Genomic DNA, 21,059 nt, shown 5'->3' on the forward strand with positions numbered 1-21,059 from the left:
ACTGGCAGTCATGTAAATGTGTCTACCACAGCATGTGGCACACAGTAGATGCTCAGTAAATATCTGTCTTCTTATTTTATAAGATGGAAGGGGGAAAGGGCATGAAGTTAGGACAGGTTCAGTAGGAAACAGGAAAAATGGATGTTTTCCTGCTGAAGCAGAGGTTTGAAACTTGTGGCTCTAGAACAGAACAGATGCACCTGTTCATTTAATTCATACAATGAAGTATGAATTTGCTGCAATACTTAAAATTCAAGAAACTTCATTATCAGTTAGTCAGTCAGTTCAGTCACTCAGTCGTGTCCGACTCTGAGATCCCATGGATTGCAGCACGCCAGACCGCCCTATCTATCACTAACTCCAGGAGTTTACTCCAACTCATGTCCGTTGAGTCAGTGATGCCATCCAACCATCTCATCCTCTGTTGTCACCTTCTCCTCCCGCCTTCAATCTTTCCCAGCATCAGGGTCTTTCCCCATGAGTCAGTTCTTCACATCAGGTGGTCAAAATATTGGAGTTCAGCTTCAGCGTCAGTCCTTTCAGTGAATATTCAGGACTGATTTCCTTCAAGATGGACTGGTTGGATCTGCTTGGAGTCCAAGGGACTCTCCAACACCACAGTTCAAAAGCATCAATTCTTCAGCACTCAACTTTCTTTATAGCCCAACTCTCACATCCATACATGACTACTGGAAAAACCAGAGCTTTGACTAGACAGAAAAGGAAAGATATACCCATTTGAACGCAGAGTTCCAAAGAATAGCAAGGAGAGATAAGAAAGCCTTTTTCAGTGATCAATGCAAAGAAATAGAGGAAAACAACAGAATGGGAAAGACTAAAGATCTCTTCAAGAAAATTAGAGATACCAAGGGAAACATTTCATGCAAAGATGGGCACAATAAAGGACAGAAATGTCACATAACAAATCTTTATTTCTGGTTTCTCTTGAAAAAAACCAAAGGCCCTCTTGGCCACAATAGGCTGAAGCTGAGTCAAAGCTTCATTTACATGGCATGCACTTAGATTTAGGTAGGGTAAATCTAAGTCGTGGCTATAGTCCCCACCACTCACTACTGCTTACTTCTAGCCCAACTCATTCATCTTTGCTGCTTGCCTTGCTTCTGTTGGCATTAAATTGTGACCTTCTATACAACGAAAAGGAGCCTCTATTGAGAGCTCAAAAATCTGGGTCTAGCCCTACTCAAACCTGTATGTCTTAACTTGTTTTAACTTAACTCTCTAAGCCTGTTTTCTCATCTGTAAAAGGCCCTCCTAGGGATTGAACAAAATCTCTAAAAGCTCTATAATTATTACTGATCCACAATGGTGGCAATGAGCATGCAGAAGACACAAAACACTATTCAGTTTTACACTTTATTCCAAGTCCAAGATCTTGAAATGTTAGTTTCATTCTGGGCCTAATGAATTACCTAGTGAACCTAGGATAGTCTAATAAGAAATACAGACTCTCTTGCATAATGTTTTGATTTGGGTGGACTGCATAATCTCATTGTAATGAAAAGCCAGAAGACTGTCTCAGATAGATAAGTCACTCACTGCCTTTCCTGACCATGTTCATTCCTATTATGGAAATTCTCAGATTCCTCTCTGGGATGGTTACTTACCCAGCCTATGACTAAATGAAGAGTTGCAGAGCACAGAGCTTCAGGCTGTGGGCGTTCTCAAAGTATACAAGAACAAGATCAAATGTAAAGACCTGATATAAGGAAAGAGTAGGCTTTGGAATTTGAAAGCAGCTAAAAAGATCCTGTTCGAACTAGTCAAAGAGAATCAGTCTTACAGATCATACAGTAACTATGGCAGTCGCTGCTTCAGCCCAAAGTGTGTAAAGGCAGAGCCCATAAATCACCTTTGAGAGACATGTTTCAGAAATGAGACAATAATTTTGGCCTCCTGTGTAACACTTAGAAGTATAAGCTCAGCTGATTAGTTTCACTGAAAATCCATTATTTAATCATCCTCCTAAAGCTCCTGGAAGTTGAGCACGAAAACAGGTATTATCAGTCCTGACTTACAGTTAGACAAGCCTTAGGCCCAGAAAGCTAAAAACCACATACTGACTAAAATACTTAAGATTCACTTCAACAAATATTTATTGTGCTCTCAGTACACCAGGCACTGGAGACAAGATAATGATGAATTAGCTAACATTTCTTAGTCCCTAAGGGGTGAAGAAAACAGCCACACATAAATCTCTGTACATCTCATTCCCTAGGTTATATACTCTGATAATCTCTATGGGGAATCTAAACAGACTTTAACTCTGAAATGGATCTGAAGTTAAGACTCAGTGACTTCCCACCCTCCTTTATCCATGGCAAACCACTTAGCCCATCCAAAAAACAGTCTAGTTTGTCAGAAAGGATACATTACCCAGACTCTTCTCATAAGACGTACATAACCGTCAAATCTGAATAGAGAAAATCAAAAGCCTTCCCATGTTTTTAATCATTATATATAACCTGAAAGGCAAAAAGCACCACATCCTGTCAATGTAGATAACCAGGATCACTACAAAATAACTCATGTGGTTCTGACTATGTACTTGACCCAGGAATTGAACCGGTGTCTCCTGCATTGCAGGCAGATTCTTTACCAACTAAGCTATCAGGGAAGCCCACTTGTCCCTACGTATCTCATAACTGTAACTTAGGGCAAAAGTTCTCACCTGGGGCAATTCTCCACCCAGGAGATAAACCGGCAATGTCTGGAGACATTTTTGGTTGTTTTGGGAAAGCTGGGAGAGATGACACTGGCATCTAGTGGGGAGAGGCCAGGAATACTGCCAACTATCCTAGAATGCACAGGACAGCCCCTCACAATGAAGAATTATCTGACCAAAGTGTGGACAGCGCCAAGCTGGAGAAATCATGGCCTAGGTGCTCTTATATCTCAGTTAGAAGCCTTTGTTCTCCAACTTTCAAGGACTCCATGCAGACAGGTTCCGGCTGCTAACACAGGAACCGACAGAAAACACAGCATCCATTCCCCTTCACCTCTTTTCTTCTTTTCCTCAGGCCCTGTGTCTCCGGTAATAAAACCTAATAAACCACTTCATGAAGTACTGCCTGCTCTTTATTGCTCAATGAAATAAAATTCACATGCATAAGAGGTTGACGGAAGATGGAAAATCAACAAAAGCAAGGAAGAAAGGTAGAGAGAGAGGGAGGAGGCGCTTGGTTGTCATTTCCACAGCTAAATGAAACTAAATCAACCATCTGCAGAGCAGAAAGCTACCTCTTCTATCAAGAGTCAGTTCATCTCTAGAAACTGCTTCTTTCCGCCCAAGAAACAAACTGCCTAATAAAAACCAAGTCTATAAAGAATTGTGGTCTCTCAAGGGAAATTTATCACTTATATAACTGAGGCCACCTAGTGGTTTTAAGTGAGGATCGCAGCTAAGTAGGCCCTGACTCGAATATAAATTCTGAATTTAGACATATATTCTCTATTTGCAAAAGGGGAAATCCCTAGTCTGCGCAACTTAGAAGATATTCTCAGCTTCTTTAACAAGCAACTCTAATTAAAAAGCTTTATTGTGTTCCTACTACATATGCTAATCCTTAAGCTATGATGTTGGAGAGCCTCCAGCAACCTCAGCTAGGGAGAAAAATCCTAGCTACTGCTTTCAAAAAAATAGGATCGTCACAAGTTCTCAAATAACTATTTCTTTTATGCCCCTTGCCCACAAACAACTTTAAAGCAGTGGCATAGAGCATGTGAGAATTACATGTAAAAATCTGACATAGCTGATGGATCCAAGAGAACACAAAGAATTAGCAAGAAACTAAAGTTTCTTTTTCCAATCTAGATGTGCAACAGCAATAAGATTTGTTGTGTTTCAGAAGAAGAAGAAAAAAAAACATTATTTGATCAATCTTCCTTTATATTTGTCTTTGCTAAAACTTGGTTACTAGACCAGTCCAACTGGTCCATTCACTGACACTCACTTCAGCACTTCTATGGCCAAGATTGACAAGGTATTGGTATGTTTTTAAACTGCCAGCTCTAAGGCAACATCAGTATTTCGACTCCCAGTAAGACTGTGAAAAGGCAGGAAACTTCACAGCTTTGGTTCTCCTTCCCAGTTGTGGTGCTGGCAATATAAAGGAAGAGAGTCAGCATCTGGCTTCCTCTCAAAGTTGCACAGCCCATTTCATCCAAGAAAAAGATGCCACCCAAAAGGGCCATTCAGGATGTATGTCTCTTAGCTGGTACCCACAGTGTTTCACTGATACCAAAAAAAAAAAAAGGTGTCCTTTTTGGCAGGCTAATTTTCTATGGACTTCCTCCTCTCTTCTGATATGACACATTCTTAGAATCTTAAAAATCTGTTCACAAACTTGGCAGATGTAGGTTGCTCAGAACTATATTGTGGTTTATGGTGTGTACCTCATATTATCCAAAGGCAACTCTGATGAAGAAACTCACTATTAAGCTGGAATGTCTCCAGACACTTACTGTTTCCCTTCAACTGTTTCTACCTGACATGGCTAAAGAGAAATAAAGACCAGTCCAGAAAGAACAATCTGAGAGCAAAGCCTGAATGTGGGATGCAGGAGGCAGAAGGCACGTACCTGGTCACGATCTCCAGCAAAACAGCAGCTTTTCATGGTGCAAGAGTTGAAATAACCCTGATTGTCAAACTGGAACACAGGCAGGCGGGAGTGGATGTCATAGAGCACAGGGGGCAGGCGACGCCTCAGAGCCAGGAGCTGGGTCCCATTGCTGTTGAATCGCACACTCATGGCACTTTGGAGGGATAGGTTGCCCCCATACCGCAGGAGAGAACTGGAAGGCAGAGAGCACATGGATCAAGCATAAGGCAGGCAGGATGAGAATCTGCAAAAAAAACACTGCATTTCATAACCAGGACCTCCTGTCAGGCTTGCACATCTGAATTCTGGCAGAAAGATGTTTCCACGCAGTGGGCTAGAAGGTAATAAAAAGGACAGAGATGACTCCTTGATTACATTAAAGCAAGTTATTTAACTTGGCGGTTCCTTTCTTCAATCTCCAAAAGTTGAATTACCACTAAGTTTATAGGAATGAAAAGACATATTAAGATGATTAGTTCTTTTATTTACCTGAGCTACAGAAGCAAACAGTTCCTTGTCAAGACCCTGAGAAGTCAGTGGTGTCCACCCTAACTGACCATCATGGATGGTATTTAAGAAATATATCTGTCTTTTGAATTAGAGACACAGAAACCATCAGCCAGAAAAACACGATACTCTAGTTTATTCTGGATTTTTAAAAATAATAATGACTTTATTGCTTATGCACTTATTTTTTAATTTCCAATCTGTTCAGAGAATTTTTATATTCCATATGGCATAACTCAAGAATAAATATTAAAGAAAAATTTAAAATTAAATACAGAGCCAGCAGTTACAACAATTAGAAAAGCAGGATGACTTGCTTCCCTTTATAATTCCCAATGAGTTTATATTTAGCTTTAAAATATACTTTGACTAATATATATAATTCCATTTATCCAGCTTCTACTAGAGACTGGTATATTCTGATTCACCCATTATTCTTCTGTAGCTTCATAATGTTCATAACATTTTTAAAAAGTCAGATGGTATGGGTCAAAATTATTTATTATGATGATTGAAAAGATACTTTCAATTTTACAGTTAACTAGGATGACCATGAACATTAACAATTAAACAGTACTAGGTAACTTATCTTTCTAGTAGTCAGTCTCCTTGACTACCTGGACACTGTTTCATTATAGAGACATGACTATTCATTGTCCATGCATAACCAAATTACTGGTAAGAAAGTGAGATTACGTACACTGATCATGTGCATTGGAAATGCTACAGAAATGAGGGCCACATTAGTGCTATTAACTCACTCTGTTTCAAAAGACATTGTGATCTTGCAAAGAGAGTCTAGTAGTTTAAGAAAAAAAGTTTATACATTTAGGGAATCAGCATTGGAAAGGGCCTTGAGACATCTAAATTAGAGCCTGGAAGATTTATTTGAAATTTATTAGTATTAGCATGTTTGACCATTTGACATAATTTTATTCACAATTTTAGTTTTTTCAACATGCTGTTTTATTAAACATAAATCCAAGTAGTCACCTTTTCTCTGAAACTCTGATATTAACTTTGGTTTTGAAGACTCTTTAATACATTATTTATATACAATTAAATTTATTTCATTATACAGATATAATAAAATGGTATGTGATATAAAACTTTGTAACTGACTAAGTGCTATACAAATTACAGAGATTACTATTAAAAAAAAAAAAAAAAAGGAAAGAAAGGAGTCCCTGGACCATAGTCCAAAGGAATTTGCCAACCTGTCCTGGTCATAAAAACATTCTGCACCACCGCTAGCCAGTCAGTCCTTTGTCCCCCAAGGCAGTCTTTTCACCTGCCTAGGGAAGAACTCTAGTACCTCAGTTATGTGTGAAAACAAGGCTTGGGCAAGCAGACTTTAATCCTGTTAAGTGTGAAATGGAAGGAAAGAGAGAAGTGGCTTAGAAAAAATGGTCCCTAGAACTCCAAACATCACGGAGAAGAAGCCTAGTCTTGCTGTAGGCCCCAAGAAATACTTCCTACAGACTGATGTTCTTAAAACGTCCTAACACTGGCCACACGCACACACATACAGGGAATGAATGACAGGGCTACTGAGTCCAGGTATTTCCTTTACAGGGTGTCCTAGCTGCCACAGGCACGCGGTGTTTCCTAAACACTAAGCTCCAAAACAATGAGAGCCTTTCAAACTCGAGATCAGCCTAGAGTGTGCAGATAAACCGGCATCTGTTGGGGGTGGAAACAAACTCAACAAAAAGAAACTTGGCCAACCCCACCAGCCACAGCAGCAGGGGTTTGCATCAGCTGAGGCAGCCCTGACGGGAAAGCTGGGGCCGCTGGCAAAAGCCCTTTGCATCCGTTAATAGCAACTTCCTCTGCAGATTCCAGTCAGACCTGCAGGACAGGCAGATATCTAGGCCCATCCCATTCCCACCCAAGTTCCTATGTCCACCACTCTGCAGGGGTCTGTTTGTGGGTTCCACAAGAGTCACGAACTTTTCCCTTAGCTTCTGGGCAGGGGACTCCTATCTCTCACACAGAGACGGTAGGTACATAGGAATCTTGCTCCTAAATGTTTAAGAGGACAGCTACAAAAACAACAACAAACAAAACTGTAGCAGCAGTTACTAAAACTAAATACTTTATGTTTGGGGGCAAGAATCCTTTCAGAGGGATAGACTGACACTTGAAATTCAGAAAGTGAGCTACATTAACTATAATTTCTCAGCAGGGGTTCTGCTGCTGGCTCCTCCCTATTGAGAATGATAAGAATGATCTAGTTCATCAGAAGAAAAGGCTTAGCAGTAGTTTTCTCTCAAAGTCAAGATACAATGTCAAAGATCCTGTTGTTTATGATTCCAAGTGTAAGATGCATGATAAATCATCTGGTACTTTTTCTCAAATGTAGATTCTCAGGTGCAGATAGTCTAATTCAATCTGAGAAGTGGGCCCAGGAATTTGAATTTAACGAGCAACCTTAATTAATTACGATGCATGTGACTTCCAAACCACTCTTTGAAAAACATGGTTCCATTTTAGAATTTAGGGTGAGTGTGAAAATAAGGTGGAGAGAAAGCAGATTACTAGAAGCTAAATGAAAAGCCAACTACCCAATATGGCACTTTTTTTTACAGCCCAATGCCTAACAGGAGAAAGGACTCCAATTCCTTTTAAGATCAGAGTTCCACTCTACCCACAATGCCTGAAATGCTTTTTTCCTGCCCTCAACACATGCCCTGAAGGAGAAGTTTCTTGTTTACCCTTTGGAGAACTGACGGTACCTATATAAAAGAATGCCTCAAATTTGACAGTGTCTCCACTCCTCCAGAGAAGTGGCTACCATTACACACCCAAATGAGATGAGTGCTATCTTGAAGGGAGTAGCAACAAGTTGAAATGAATTCAAATCAAAATATCCCTATAAGAAAAAGGAAAGCAAAAATCAATTCCTGGCTTATCTTCACACATTGGTGTGAATGAAGGGGTTTGTTTGGTGGTGTCTCAGAGAATGAAGAATCTGCCTACAATGCAGGCGACCTGGGTTTGATCCCTAGGTTGGGACGATCCCCTGGAAAAGGGAATGGCAACCCACTTCAGTATTCTTGCCTGGAGAATTCCATGGACAGAGGAGCCTGGGAGGCTACAGTCCATGGGGTTGCAAAGAGTGAGACATGACTGAGTGACCAACACTTTCACTTTCGACCTATCTTCAACCAAGAATGTGTAACAAAATGCAACAAGAATGGGAAGGAGGTGATCCAAGGGTTAGCATGTAAAAGGCCCAGGACAAAAAGCAAGAGAACCTCAGAGCATCAGGAAAATACTCCTCATTAGTGTGCTCCTCTGTTTTCTTTTTTTTGCTTTTTTGGTGTTTTGGCCCCTCAGAAATAGTCAATTGGATTTCTTTATTGCTTTGGCAGGATAAAAAGAACATTTACAAAAAGTCTTTGGCCAAGGTTAAAGTCTTGGAACAGAAGAGAAATAAACCAAGGCTGTTTCCAGAAAAAGTGACTGGGAGTATCACATTTAGCACAAGATAAAGCACTCGTAAACATTCCAAGATCTGGCTGCATGAAGCTAGACTTCCATAAATTTATGACTAAGTAATTCATCAAATAGTGCCAACAAGATTTTCTAAAGCCCACTGGCATGCATTTCCTCGGAGTTACTATGTGAAAGTTTCCTAACACCTGTGAAACGGCTGGAGTCAAGGCACTGCTATTCCAAATCACAGACATCAGAGCTGGTGCCAGTCAACCAGAGAGGAAAATTCAACGTCTCATAGGTAGGAAAAAATCTCTCCCCTTCTGTTTCTGCTTTAGGACAGGATGACCTATAAGGAATACAGGTGGCATTTTGTACTTCCTATAACACAACACAGAGAACATGACAAATCCTAGAGGATTTGTTAATGGAATTAAGTAAAAAGTGAACAAGTTCAAAAAGTTACAGCCTGTATCAGTTCCGTTCAAGTATATTCAAGATCTTGGTAATCCCATAAACTTTTTCTTTTTTAAAAAAAATACACTTTAAAAAATAATTTTATTTATTTATTTTTGGCTGTGTTGGGTCTTCACTGCTGTGTGGGCTTTTCTTTAGTTGTGGTAAACGGGGGCCACCCCCTAGTCGCAGTGCATCGGCTTCTCGTTGCGGAACACAGGCTCTAGGGCATGTGAGCTCAACAGCCGCAGCTCCTGGGCTCTACGGCAGGCTCAGCAGTTGTGGTGCACAGGCTTAGTTGCTCCACAGCACTTGGGATGTTCCCAGATCAGAGATAAACCGGTGCCTCTTGCAATGGCAGGTGGACCTTCCACCACTGAGTCACCAGGGGAGCCTTCTTTCTTTTTTTAAATTGAAGTCTAGTTGATTTACAACATTGTGTTAGTTTCTGGTGTACAGCAAAGTGATTCAGTTACATATATGTGTGTGTGTGTGTGTGTATATTCTTTTCCATCATAATTTATTATAGGATACTGGATATAGTTCCCTGTGCTCAGCAGCAGGACCTTGCTGTTTATCTATTTTATATAGAGCAGTTTGTATCTGCTAATCCCAGACTCCTAATTTATCCCTCCCCTACTCCCTTTCCCCTTTGGCATCTAAGTCTGTTTTCTATGTCTGTGAGTCTGTTTTGTAAGATTCCACATGTAAGTCATATCATATGGTACTTGTCTTTCTGATTTACTTAGTATGATAATCTCTGGGTCTGTCCATATTGCTGCAAATGGCACTATTTCATTCCTTTTCGTGGCTATATAGTATCCCACTATATATACACATCATATATACATATACATAATATATACACACACCCCTCACATCTTCCTTTTTAAAATTTTATTTATTTATTTTTAAAAATGATTGTGCTGCACACGTGCCTGCAGGATCTAACTTCCCCAACCAAGGACTGAATCTGGGGCCACAGTAGTAAAAGTACTGAGTCCCAACCACTGGACTGTCAGGGAAATCCCTAGCACATCTTCCTTAACCATTTCTTTTATGCAAGTTGGAAGGGGAAGAACCTGGGCTTTCAGGTACTGCAGAGCCTCTAATCACCACCTTCCAGAACAGGGGCATCACACCCAGAGCTGAAGTGATCTACAGCCCATGTTTTTGTCTTTGGCTCAGGGGATCCCAAAAGCCACATATAACCAACCAAGATCTCAACGCTATACAAGATCTCAAAACGAATTAAAAGGCAGTGCCAGAACAGATTTGTCCTAGGACACTTGTGATTTTTCTGTAGAATTAGGGACTCAGCATTCAGTCATATCAGTTCATCAGATGATTTGCTTATTCAAAAAATCCCGCTTTACTGCAAGCTGTGGAAAACAGAGAAGGGTTTTATAAGCAGTCATTTAATCTTCATCCTAAGATATTAATGGCTCTACCTTCTGACAGATGTTACAAAGCATCAGCCCTGACCTCACAGTGTAGAAAGCTGGAGGGAGAGTTTAATGAATACAGGTTGGTAGGAGGAAGAAAAAAGTCAGAGGAAGGCGGGAGACTGAGATGGCAGTTGCTACAGCAACGTAAGGGTGCAGAAGGAGTGGGTGGGAATACAGGCAGGTAAACAGGCAGTCCCTGATGGCAGAAGAAGAAACTAGGTGGGTGTGCTGACTGTCAGAGAACTAGGCCACAAAGCCAGAGGGCTGTTAAAGGGGAAAGAGGCAAAGCCTAGAAAAAATGCTAAGCAGAAGAGGGTTTGAAAATAAAAAGCACAATTTGATCCCTTCTACGAGAACACTTATGCAAACAGTGGAAAAGAGGAAGAGAGGAATGCAATGGGAAGGCCAAAGTGCTGACTGATGAGACGTGATTATAGGAAGACAGCCTGTTTCATATAGGAGCCGCTTACTGAGAGTGTCCAAAAACCAAAGTCAGTTCTAGCTGGCAAAAATATAAATGCCTTAAGATAATGGTTTCCAAACGTTTTTATAGTAACCCTTTATAATAAGCTTATTTTATACTGTATTCCAGTACACCCACGTTTATTTAGTATAAATTCATTAAACAACTTGCCATCTAATGTGAGCAGTGCACTGATATTCCATTTTGTAGTTAATAAATACTTGTGACCACCTAAATCAATTCCATGGCCCTATGGATTACTGAAAGAGTTTCCTATCTTGTCTTCATGCCTCTACTCTTGGCCCATGCTTCAGTTCATTCTGAATATGACAGCCAGAGGGATGCTGAACCATGAGTCAGACTGTACCATTCGTTTGCCAGTGGATTTCAACCAGGTTAAAACTCAAACTCTTTATAATCCCAACAGAGATCCTAGACACCTCTCCCCGCCAATCCCTCATGTCTGACTCTACCTCCTGGCACTCTTTTTCCCTTACCCTACTTCAACCACATGATGCCTCCTTAGAACACATCAAACATCTGCTTCAGGGTCTTTGTACTTGCAAATTCTGAGGGAATGTTTCTCCCCAGATATGAACATGGTTCATTCATTTACTTCTTTACTCAAATATCCTCCTCAATTAGTCTGTTCTGATACCCAATGCAAAAATGAAACTTCCCCAATGCTCCCTGTCTCACTTGCCTGTTTAGTTTCTACTAATGAATCACCATCTTACATACCATTTATTTTGTTTCTTATTTGTCCTTTCCCACTACACTATCACCTTGTATACCACTTCCTATGCATTCCAAGTGCTTAAACAGTGCCAGACATGTACCAGCATTCAATAAATAGATGCTGCATGATCTAATGGATCATGAGCAGCAATCTGAAATACTCTGACTTTACAACATTTAAAAAAAAGGCTCCACAAAGGTTTTACCTGGCTCCTGACATTTGTCTGCTCACAAAACCTAATCTTGAGAGGGAAGCAACAGAGCAGGAGAAAAATCAAAGAAACAGCAGGAGGCTTGGAGAACATCTAAGTCAAAGTTTTCTATTACAGCAAAGAACTGTGGACCAGAACGTAAAATAATTTGCCAGTGACCACTCAGGTATTCTCTGCACTGACACCACCACGCATCCTTTAAATCAGTCAAATTTATGTACCTGCTAATAAGTAGTCAACAAGAAGGAATAGTTTAACAGGTAAACACGTATCTTAATTGTATCTTGTACTTTAAAGCAAGTTTCTGGTATTTGTAGGATAAAAGTTCAAAAGGAAAATTAATAGTCAAACTTTAGGAAGTCAATTACAAACTAAAAAAAAAAAAGAAAATTCATTTACCCCTTTTCAGAAAGTAGACAGTGAATTCTATAGGCTTTGAACACATGCCCTACCCAATCATATCTAAAATTAGATAGTGATAAACATTTAGTTTGATGGATATACTGAGAACAATAAGAAGATATGTCAATCAAACTATAGCATTTAGTTAATTTATTTTTATACCTTTCACTTTATTTTCTAAGTTTTCCTACAATGAACATACACTTCTGTAACCAGAAGAAAATACCTTATTCTAAAATGTCATCTCAAACATACTCCTTCTTTAATTAAGGGACCATAGAAGATAGCTTTGAGGGAAGTATGAGAGAGCAGAATTTAAAGAGCTTAACTGAAATTTCAGATAATATGCTGCCCTACAGGATTCTGGTGCAGATGCAAATCTGAAATTAAGCCATTGTTCTAAATTCTTTAAAAGACAGTTAAAAATTTGCAAAGGACTCTAAAACTACCAGTGTCCCTCACCATCCTTCTCAATGAAGGCAAATAATATCCCTCCTTTGAAAGGATTTTAAGTAATAAACATGCCCCACCTTGGTTAGCACTGGACACAGTACCAAGTTAGATCTGAAACTATACTTAGTTTGGTTTCTCTTTGCAGATACACCATCCCACTTTCCAGGTACCTATAAATAAACGGCAAAGTGTATTACTGGAATAAAAAACAAATTCAAAGTATTTTATGTAGAATCCAGAAACATTAGCAAGGTTCCTGGAAAGTCTTCCATACACGGGTATATTCATGGATAAATGAAGCCAAGATTATTCAGAGTATACCAAGATATCCCTGTCTAAAATACGTGACTCACAACAGATAAAGTACAAATGATCAAACCTAAGATCACAAAATAAAAAGTTCAAACTATGAAGAATTCACCGATTCTTCAGTGATTCTTAAAAGAATCAGATCACAACAGATACCCTTGAAGAAGCAACACGTTTTTCATTAAATTTAATTTCCAAAATGTTTACATATACATTGTATCAACTAACCCTTACAATCACCCTATAAGGTGGACAGTGAAGGTAACATTATTTTCATCTCAAACTGGAGGAGACCTAGGTCCTAAATGTTTATATGACCTGGCCCTGACATACAAAAAATAAGAAGCAGAAATAGGGCCAACAAGTTGTTTTCTGCTTCTTGGTTCAACAAGATTTCACTGACTACGTGGTGGAGATGAATTATTCCACCCAGCAAAAAGAACAGCATCAGATGACAATACATCAAGGCCAGAAGGATTCATCTAAGTAATTCACCTCAGATCCTTCCCTGTAGTTCAGTAACTCATATATATATAACTCATATATGCATGCCTTTACTGAATAACCATTTATTGAAAACCTAACTATTCTAGATACTATGCTAAGCACATGGATTTAAAGATGAAATAAGATGGAAAAGACATCCTCAAGAATTAATGAAGGACAAGAAAGCCAGCAGTTTCCTTCTATAATATGAACAATGTTGTAATAAGGGGAATATGTGCTGTGCAAAACATAGCGAGAATATCTATCCCTCCACTGGGAACACAGGAGAGGAGCAGTCACAAAAGACTTCCTAGAAGAAAAATCTAAGCTGACTCTTCACAGAGAGAGAGAGAGATGACTCAAGTTCTTAACTGGCAAAAGAAACAAGATAAATCTGGATATGTTAATACATGGATAAATTCCCAAAACATACTGATGGGTGAAATAGTCAAGTTGTAGAATAACTGCATAGCAGTACATCATCCGTGTGAAAAACATACCTCCATATAGAAACAAAAATCATGTATTTTCTACAGGTACATGTATAAGCATATAAAATCAAAGAAAAAGTTCTGGAAGCATATACAAACATTCATTACCCTCAGGAAAGAGGGCAGGAGACCAGGATTGGAAGTAGTCAAGAGGAATTTTAGCCTTATTCATAGTTTTAAAAGGAGAATGCTATTATGTATTACTTACATTTAACATTTTGTTTTGAAATAATTATAGATTCAGAGGAATCTAGGGTTCCCTGGTGGCTCAGATGAAAGAATCTGGCTGGGAAGATCCCCTGGAGAAGGGAATGGCAACTCACTCCTGTATTCTTGCCTGAAGAATTCCATGGACAGAGGAACCTGGCAGGCTACAGTCCATGGGGTCACAGAGGCAGACATGACAGAGTGACAGTCATTCTCAGAGGAATTTGCAAAGAAATTTTCTTATAAAAAGAGTTTGCAAAGAATAAAAATCATATGATCATCTCAACAGAGATGCAGAAGAAGCTTCTGACAAAACTCAACAACAGTTTATAATAAAACTCTCCAGAAGTGGGTGTAAAGCGAACATATCTCAACATAATAGAGGCCATATATGACAAACGTACAGCTAATATCATACTCAACAGTGAAAAGTTCAAAGTTATTTCCTCTAAGATCAGGAACAAAACAAGAATGGCCACTCTTGCCACTTTTATGCAGCATAGTTTTGAAGACCTAGCCACAGCAATCAGAAAACAAAAAGAAATAAAAGGGAACCCAAATTGGAAAGGAAAAAGTAACACAGTCACTGTTTGCTAATAACAGGATACTATATACAGAAAATCAAGAAGGTTCTTTGAACCCTTTACCCAGACTCTCCCAGTGTTACCACCTTGCATGACTAGTATGATATCAAAACCAGGAAATTTACATTGGTACAATCTATAGAGCTTATTCAGATTTTGTCAGCTATACATGCACTCATTTGTGTGTGTGTTGCTCTATGCAATTGTATCACGTGTATAACTTCAAGTAGTCACCACAATACTTATGTGTACCATCACCACAAGACTTCCTTTTATAGCCACATCCACCCCTTTTACCACTAAACCCTAACACCTGGCAATGACTAATTTGTTCTCCATCTCATGAATGTTACATTAGCTCATGAACGTTATATAAACGGAAGCATGCAGTATGTATCCTTTTGAGATCGGCTTTTTTATGTAGCATAGTTCACTTAAGGTTTATCCAAATTGTTGCACGTATCAACCCTTCAGTTTCTTGTTTTTTATTGCCAAGTAGTATTCTATGGCATAAATGCACTACAGTTTTCTTATTATTTTTTTAAACTACTTACAGATTGAAAAACATATGGGTAGTTTCCAGCTTTGGGTATTATGAATGAAGCTGCTATGAACATTCATGTACAAGCTGCTATATGAAAATAAGTCTTCCTCTCTCTTGGATAAACACCCAAGAGTGCAACTGCTGGGTCAGATAATAAGTTCATTTTTAATTTATAAAGGAACTACCAAAACATTTTCTAGATATTTTGTACTATTTTACATTCCTACTCACAATGTATGAGTGATTCAGTTTCTCCACATCTTCACCAGCGTTACTTGTATTTTAAAAAGCTGAACTGAGAAGTCAGTCAATGTGTTTTAAAACAAAAGACAAAACCAGACATTTTTGGCTTCCTTATGGATATATACAACACTACCTATGAAATATTTTTGTAACCCCCACCAAAAAGAATCAAGCCTAAAACTGTTTCAGTCCCTAGACCCAATACCAATTTATGAAAAAAACTGAGATAAGAGGGAACATGCTAAATGATGGTATAAACATGCAATCAGTACAGCTGCCCCTTGGCATCTATGGGGGACTGGATCCAGGAACCCCACAGATATAGAACCCAAGGATACAAAGGGCCTCCTGTATAATCTAAAATGTGAGAAATCTGGTAAAATAAATAATCCAGTTTCTTTAACGAATAAGTTACAAAAGAAAAAAATGAAAAGTAGGAGTATCCAAAAACTTAGAAACCATATCAACTAATTGCTTGGTACAGACCTTATTCAAATCTTGATCCATAAGAACCAACTGTAACATTTAGGAGGCAATTAAGGAAATGTAAACACTAAATATGCAATGGTATTAAGGAATTATTACTAATTTTTTAGGTGTGATAATATTATGATTTTTAAAAGAATTATCTTTTCATGGAAAGTAATATGGCAGTTATGGCAGTTCCTCAAAAAGCTTAACATAGGCTCACCATATGATCCAGCAACTACACTCTTAGGGATGGAACCCAAAGAACCAAAAACAGGTACTCAAACAAATACTTACTCATAAATCTTAATAGTAGCACTACTCAGAATAGCCAAAAGGTAGAAAAGACTCGAATGTCCATCAGTAGGTGGATAAACAAAATATGGTATATACATCCATACAACAGAAAATTATTCAGCCATAAAGAGGAATGAAATACTGTACTGATACATGCTACAATGTGGATGAATCTCAAAAAGTTTATGCTAAGTAAAAGAGGCAGACTAAAGGTCACAGCCATAGATACAGAAAGCAGATTGGTGGTGGCCAAAAACTAGGGGCGAAGTATTCTGGGGAGTAGCTGCTTCATGGGTGTGGGTTTTATTTTGGAATGATAAAAACGCTTCGGAACTAGACAGAGGTGGTAGTTGCACAACACTGTGAATGAACTAAATGCCACTAAAGTTTTCACTTTAAAATAGCTAATTTTAACTATTTAAAAGAGTTAATTTTATATCATGTGAATTTTATCTCAATTTTTAAAAAAGAATATCTTTCAGAGATACATAATAAAGTATTTACAGAGGAAATAATACAAAGTTACATGGAAATGGAATCATCTCAGTGGAAGAATAAATGAAGTAAGATTGTCCATGGGTTAATTATCGAAGCTGGGTGCTAGGTGCAATGGCATTTATTTTACTATTTCTCAGTGTGTGTGTGTGAGAGAGAGAATTTTTAAACATAAAAAGTTTTTTTAAAAGAAAAAGAGTCAAGACTTGATTTTAAAGTAAAAATGTCTACTTGATTTAGGGGACTGGTGTCACCTCCCCCTGGGTAAGAGGAGTTGGGAAGTATTAAAAGGGAGGCTATGAAGTGGAACATGCTTCCACAACTCCCACCCATTCACCAGGCATTCCCCAGATGCTCTGGTCTGAAACTAAGCCACTTGCTATAAAAAGGCACATTTGTGTTTGGTGAGAATGAATAGACACAGGGAAGCTCTAGCCTAAAGCCGGAAGACCCTGGGTCCAAAAGAACACAGCAGCAAACTCAACACACATCTCTGAAAAATCACAGCTTCCACCTTGCAGGATAAGCAAAGTTGCCAAATCACCTGGGGTATGTATTAAAAAACGGCAGATTCACAGGGTCTGCCCTGGATTGACAACTCAATCTCTGGGTCTGTGCTCCAGGAAGCGTCACTTTAACAACCTCCCCGGGTGATTCTCATGCCCTCTGAAATTTGAGAATTACTGGGTTGGGATAATGGGGCCCTGGTGCCTTCTTGCAGCGAAGCTGATTCTAGAGCTCCACCTTGTGGCCCAAACACTAGAAAGCAACTTTGCCACAATTCTTGACTTCCTTACATCGCTAGTTTAACTCATTGACAACCGTTCAAAGCCCTGCAAGAACCCTTACAACCTCCTCTAAGGGTTTTTCTCTACACATGACATTTTGATCCATGCTATTACACTCAGGGAGTTAATGAAAACATTACAGAGAGCTAGCTTTGAAAATACATACTATTTCGTGATGAGTGTAACACTGCACTATTTACTGAAGGTCATAACATTCTCTAAGCATTGTGCTAGGCAACAGATATAAAACATGGCCCTGTCTTTAAAAATCCACAGAAAAACATGCAAAGTAATAGTACAGATTAAGACAAGTTCTTCCTTTCTGAGAAGCAATTCCCGAGCACTAGAAAGAAAAGACATAATCTTTTATCTGGAGATAAAACATAGTCATAGTAAAGATAATCAATGATGGCAAAAACGGTGACTAAGACATGCAACATAAATGTCACAGACCCTAAGTACTTTACAGAGGCGCTGGAGAGAGGGATCCTTTCTGCCAGAAGCGAGGGAAAGCTTCATTCATTCGACGTATACTCTGCACCAAAACTGGGCTAGGTGCTGGGGACACAGCGAGTAAAAAAAGGAGGGACGCTTTAAGAGAATGCAACGGAGAGATAGAGCAAGGACGTCTGCACCGATGGGCTGCCATTTGATCTTGGACCTTGAAGGGTAACTAGAATTTGAATAGGTAAAGAAAAGATAAATTCTCCTTTACGTGTGTTTGTATGTAGAGGACAAGCTACAAGGGGAAAAGGGACACTGGCACCAGAGAAGGGGCTGACTGCTTGCTTAACAAGTTTCCATTTCGTCCATAAACCAGGTCATCCATTCATTAAAAAAAAAAAAAAATTTCTTGGAGCATCCCACATTACTGGTTCTGGGGAATATGGCCATAAACAAAGATAAGAAGCAGCCTCTAGAGCTCCTGGGTAGGGGAATGGCAGAAGCATGTTTTAAGGACGTGTGCTGTGTGCCAGAAGCAAGAGCAAGTTAAGAAGCTAGCCGACACCTTAGAAGTCGACACCTTATGGAAAGAGTAATATGGACCTGAAATAGGACAGAGGCTTTAAGAACTGAAAATAGTAGCCAGGCACTAACACAGAGCAAGGCTGGTTATGGCAGAGAGAGTAAGAACTAGAAGAGGCATATGGGACTCTGGATTTTAGCCAGGATCATTCCAAGAGTGATGGTGACATTAATAAAGAACTTGAGGAAGGAATATAGTTTCAGGGGAAAAACAAGCTTTTATTATGGGTTTAATAGACAGAACATTTGCCTGAGCACTGGATAGGTTCATATAAAAAGTAAAGATGGGTGAGTGGGAGAGAAGAGATAGAAAGCAGAGCATGAATGATTTTTTCCCCAGCCTTTGAAGCTGAACTCTTGAGCTCTATTTTCCCACAACAGTATGAGCAGCCCTCAAAGGGAATGTGGCAGAGACTGCCCGGCTGTTCAGAAGACAGAGCTACACTTAATTTGGTCTCTACAGAAGTAGGATTGGCCCAGGCCCAGAAAACAGATATCTAGGCCCCAAAGCCAGGTGAGTTACTAAGAGTAAGCAAGTCCTTCTTGACAGCAGGAATTTGCATTTACTGCCCATTTACCCAACACATAAAAGCACCAGCTTATGAGGTAAGTCTGCAGGAATTCCTGGCTTGCCCTAGTTTTATTATCGAGTGGGAAAGAAACACTCTCTTTATTATCCTTGTCAAAGAAAACATTGTTACCTGTCACAGAACTAATAGTTCCTGACAAAAATTGACAGAAACTATAAAGACACGAGAAAGGAGAGAAGTAGTGAGTGAGCAGACAGCTAAAACGGGCAATCATAATGGTGAGACAAGGAGAGTAACAGCTGGGGAAACTACACTTTTCCTTAATGCTTTGGATGTTCAAGGAGCTCAGTTCTGAAAACTGCCCAGAGGTCACTGCAATAGACCAAGCAAGACATCACAACTGGGACCTTGGCAGTGATAAAGGACAGGATGGTTGTGAAAAGACACCAGCAGAAACAATTTACACGAAATGAATGAAACCTCACCCAGACTTGCAATTATACTTCTACATGTGAAGTTTTCTCGTATCCAGTCATTATACTCAAGTTACCTACCTATGGTCCACGCACGTGCACTCAAATCCCCAAAGCAAACCTTCCAATTCCAAAGACTACAGGGCCAGGGAAGTAATATAAATGAGAGGAAACCACCTGGGTTAAGACATGAAGGAGTGGTGGGACTTGTAACACATCCTACAGGTTTTAAGAGGAACGAACCCCTGATTCAGCTTCGGCTGCTGCCATATGAGAATAAAGGTCCAATGATTTCAGGTCTTTTGACTTTTTCAAGAGATGTTAGAAATTTTGATCTTTTTCTATGTAATTTTCTAAACACTATTATATCATGTAGGTCAATCAAAATATCCCTGTGGGTTGAATACGGCCTATGGGCACCGAGTTTACAACTTCTGTTCTAAAACTTTACAAAAGAAAAATTAATAGCATGTTCAGATTTCCAGGGTTAACAGAGCAAAAAATTTGGAAAGTCAGTGTGCAAACTGGGGCTGGGCCATAAGACAGTGAAAAGTGAGGCAGAAAGTCTAAAGGACTCAGACTTTAGAGTTGGTAGGTCTGTATTAGAAAAATTTGAGAGAATTTTGACAAAGTTTTATTTCCAGGAGGCACAGATCAAAGAAAACTAGGATATACAGGGTCCCTAATTGATTTAAAAGGGGGAAGGAAATAATACACATATACACATGTTATTTCACCTCTCTGTATGTACCTTGACTTCTTTATCATTAAAATAGGAATAACAGAATCGATTTAATAAGGCTGTCATAGGATTAAAAAGGAATTATTCATATAACTGTCATTTTCCCCAGCAAGTCATGTTTAATATATGTTAGCTATTATTTATTATTATGAGGCACCGAGAGGTAAAGTAACATGCTCAAGATCCCATGGCTATTAAGGTGTACTGCCTAGCTTTGTATCCGGGATGTACTTCAGATCCTATTCTCTAAACCATTAAGCTCTTCTGCCTCCGTTTAAATTCTGTACGAGTAAGTCAGATCAGATGATAACTGAAGTCCCTTCTAAAGCTGACACTTTATTCTAAAGGCCCGACCTCTCATCAGCTTATTTCAGGGCAGCAGTGGGATAAACAGGAACCTGTCCACACTCCTATGGGCTGCCTGCTGAAGTGGAGAGACACAGCTCAGGCTTGGGGTAGGGTAAGAAAACCACTCTAGCATGGAACTAACCCTACGGTAAGGTAGGAAGGAAAAGGTATTCAATGTGAGCCCCCTTCGTTGTTCCACGGAGATATATTTGCTTCTAGGAAGCCAGTGGACCACTCAGGCCCAGAACGCACAGATGTGCCCAAGCTACAAGCTGGAAGTTACTGAGAA

General features: G+C 39.3%; 1 protein-coding gene across 2 annotated transcripts in view; it reads right to left on the reverse strand.

Annotated features, from left to right (window-relative positions):
• Positions 1-21,059, reverse strand: part of DCAF5 (DDB1 and CUL4 associated factor 5) — a 93,441-nt gene that overhangs the window by 37,823 nt on the left and 34,559 nt on the right. For both annotated transcript variants that reach the window (XM_070797759.1, XM_019969112.2), the window contains exon 6: positions 4,599-4,812. In XM_070797759.1, coding sequence (XP_070653860.1) covers positions 4,599-4,812 — 214 coding nt within the window. The remainder of the gene's footprint in view (positions 1-4,598; positions 4,813-21,059) is intronic.

This window comes from Bos indicus, chromosome 10 (assembly GCF_029378745.1).
Source record: "Bos indicus isolate NIAB-ARS_2022 breed Sahiwal x Tharparkar chromosome 10, NIAB-ARS_B.indTharparkar_mat_pri_1.0, whole genome shotgun sequence".
Classification (NCBI taxonomy): Eukaryota; Metazoa; Chordata; class Mammalia; order Artiodactyla; family Bovidae; genus Bos; species Bos indicus.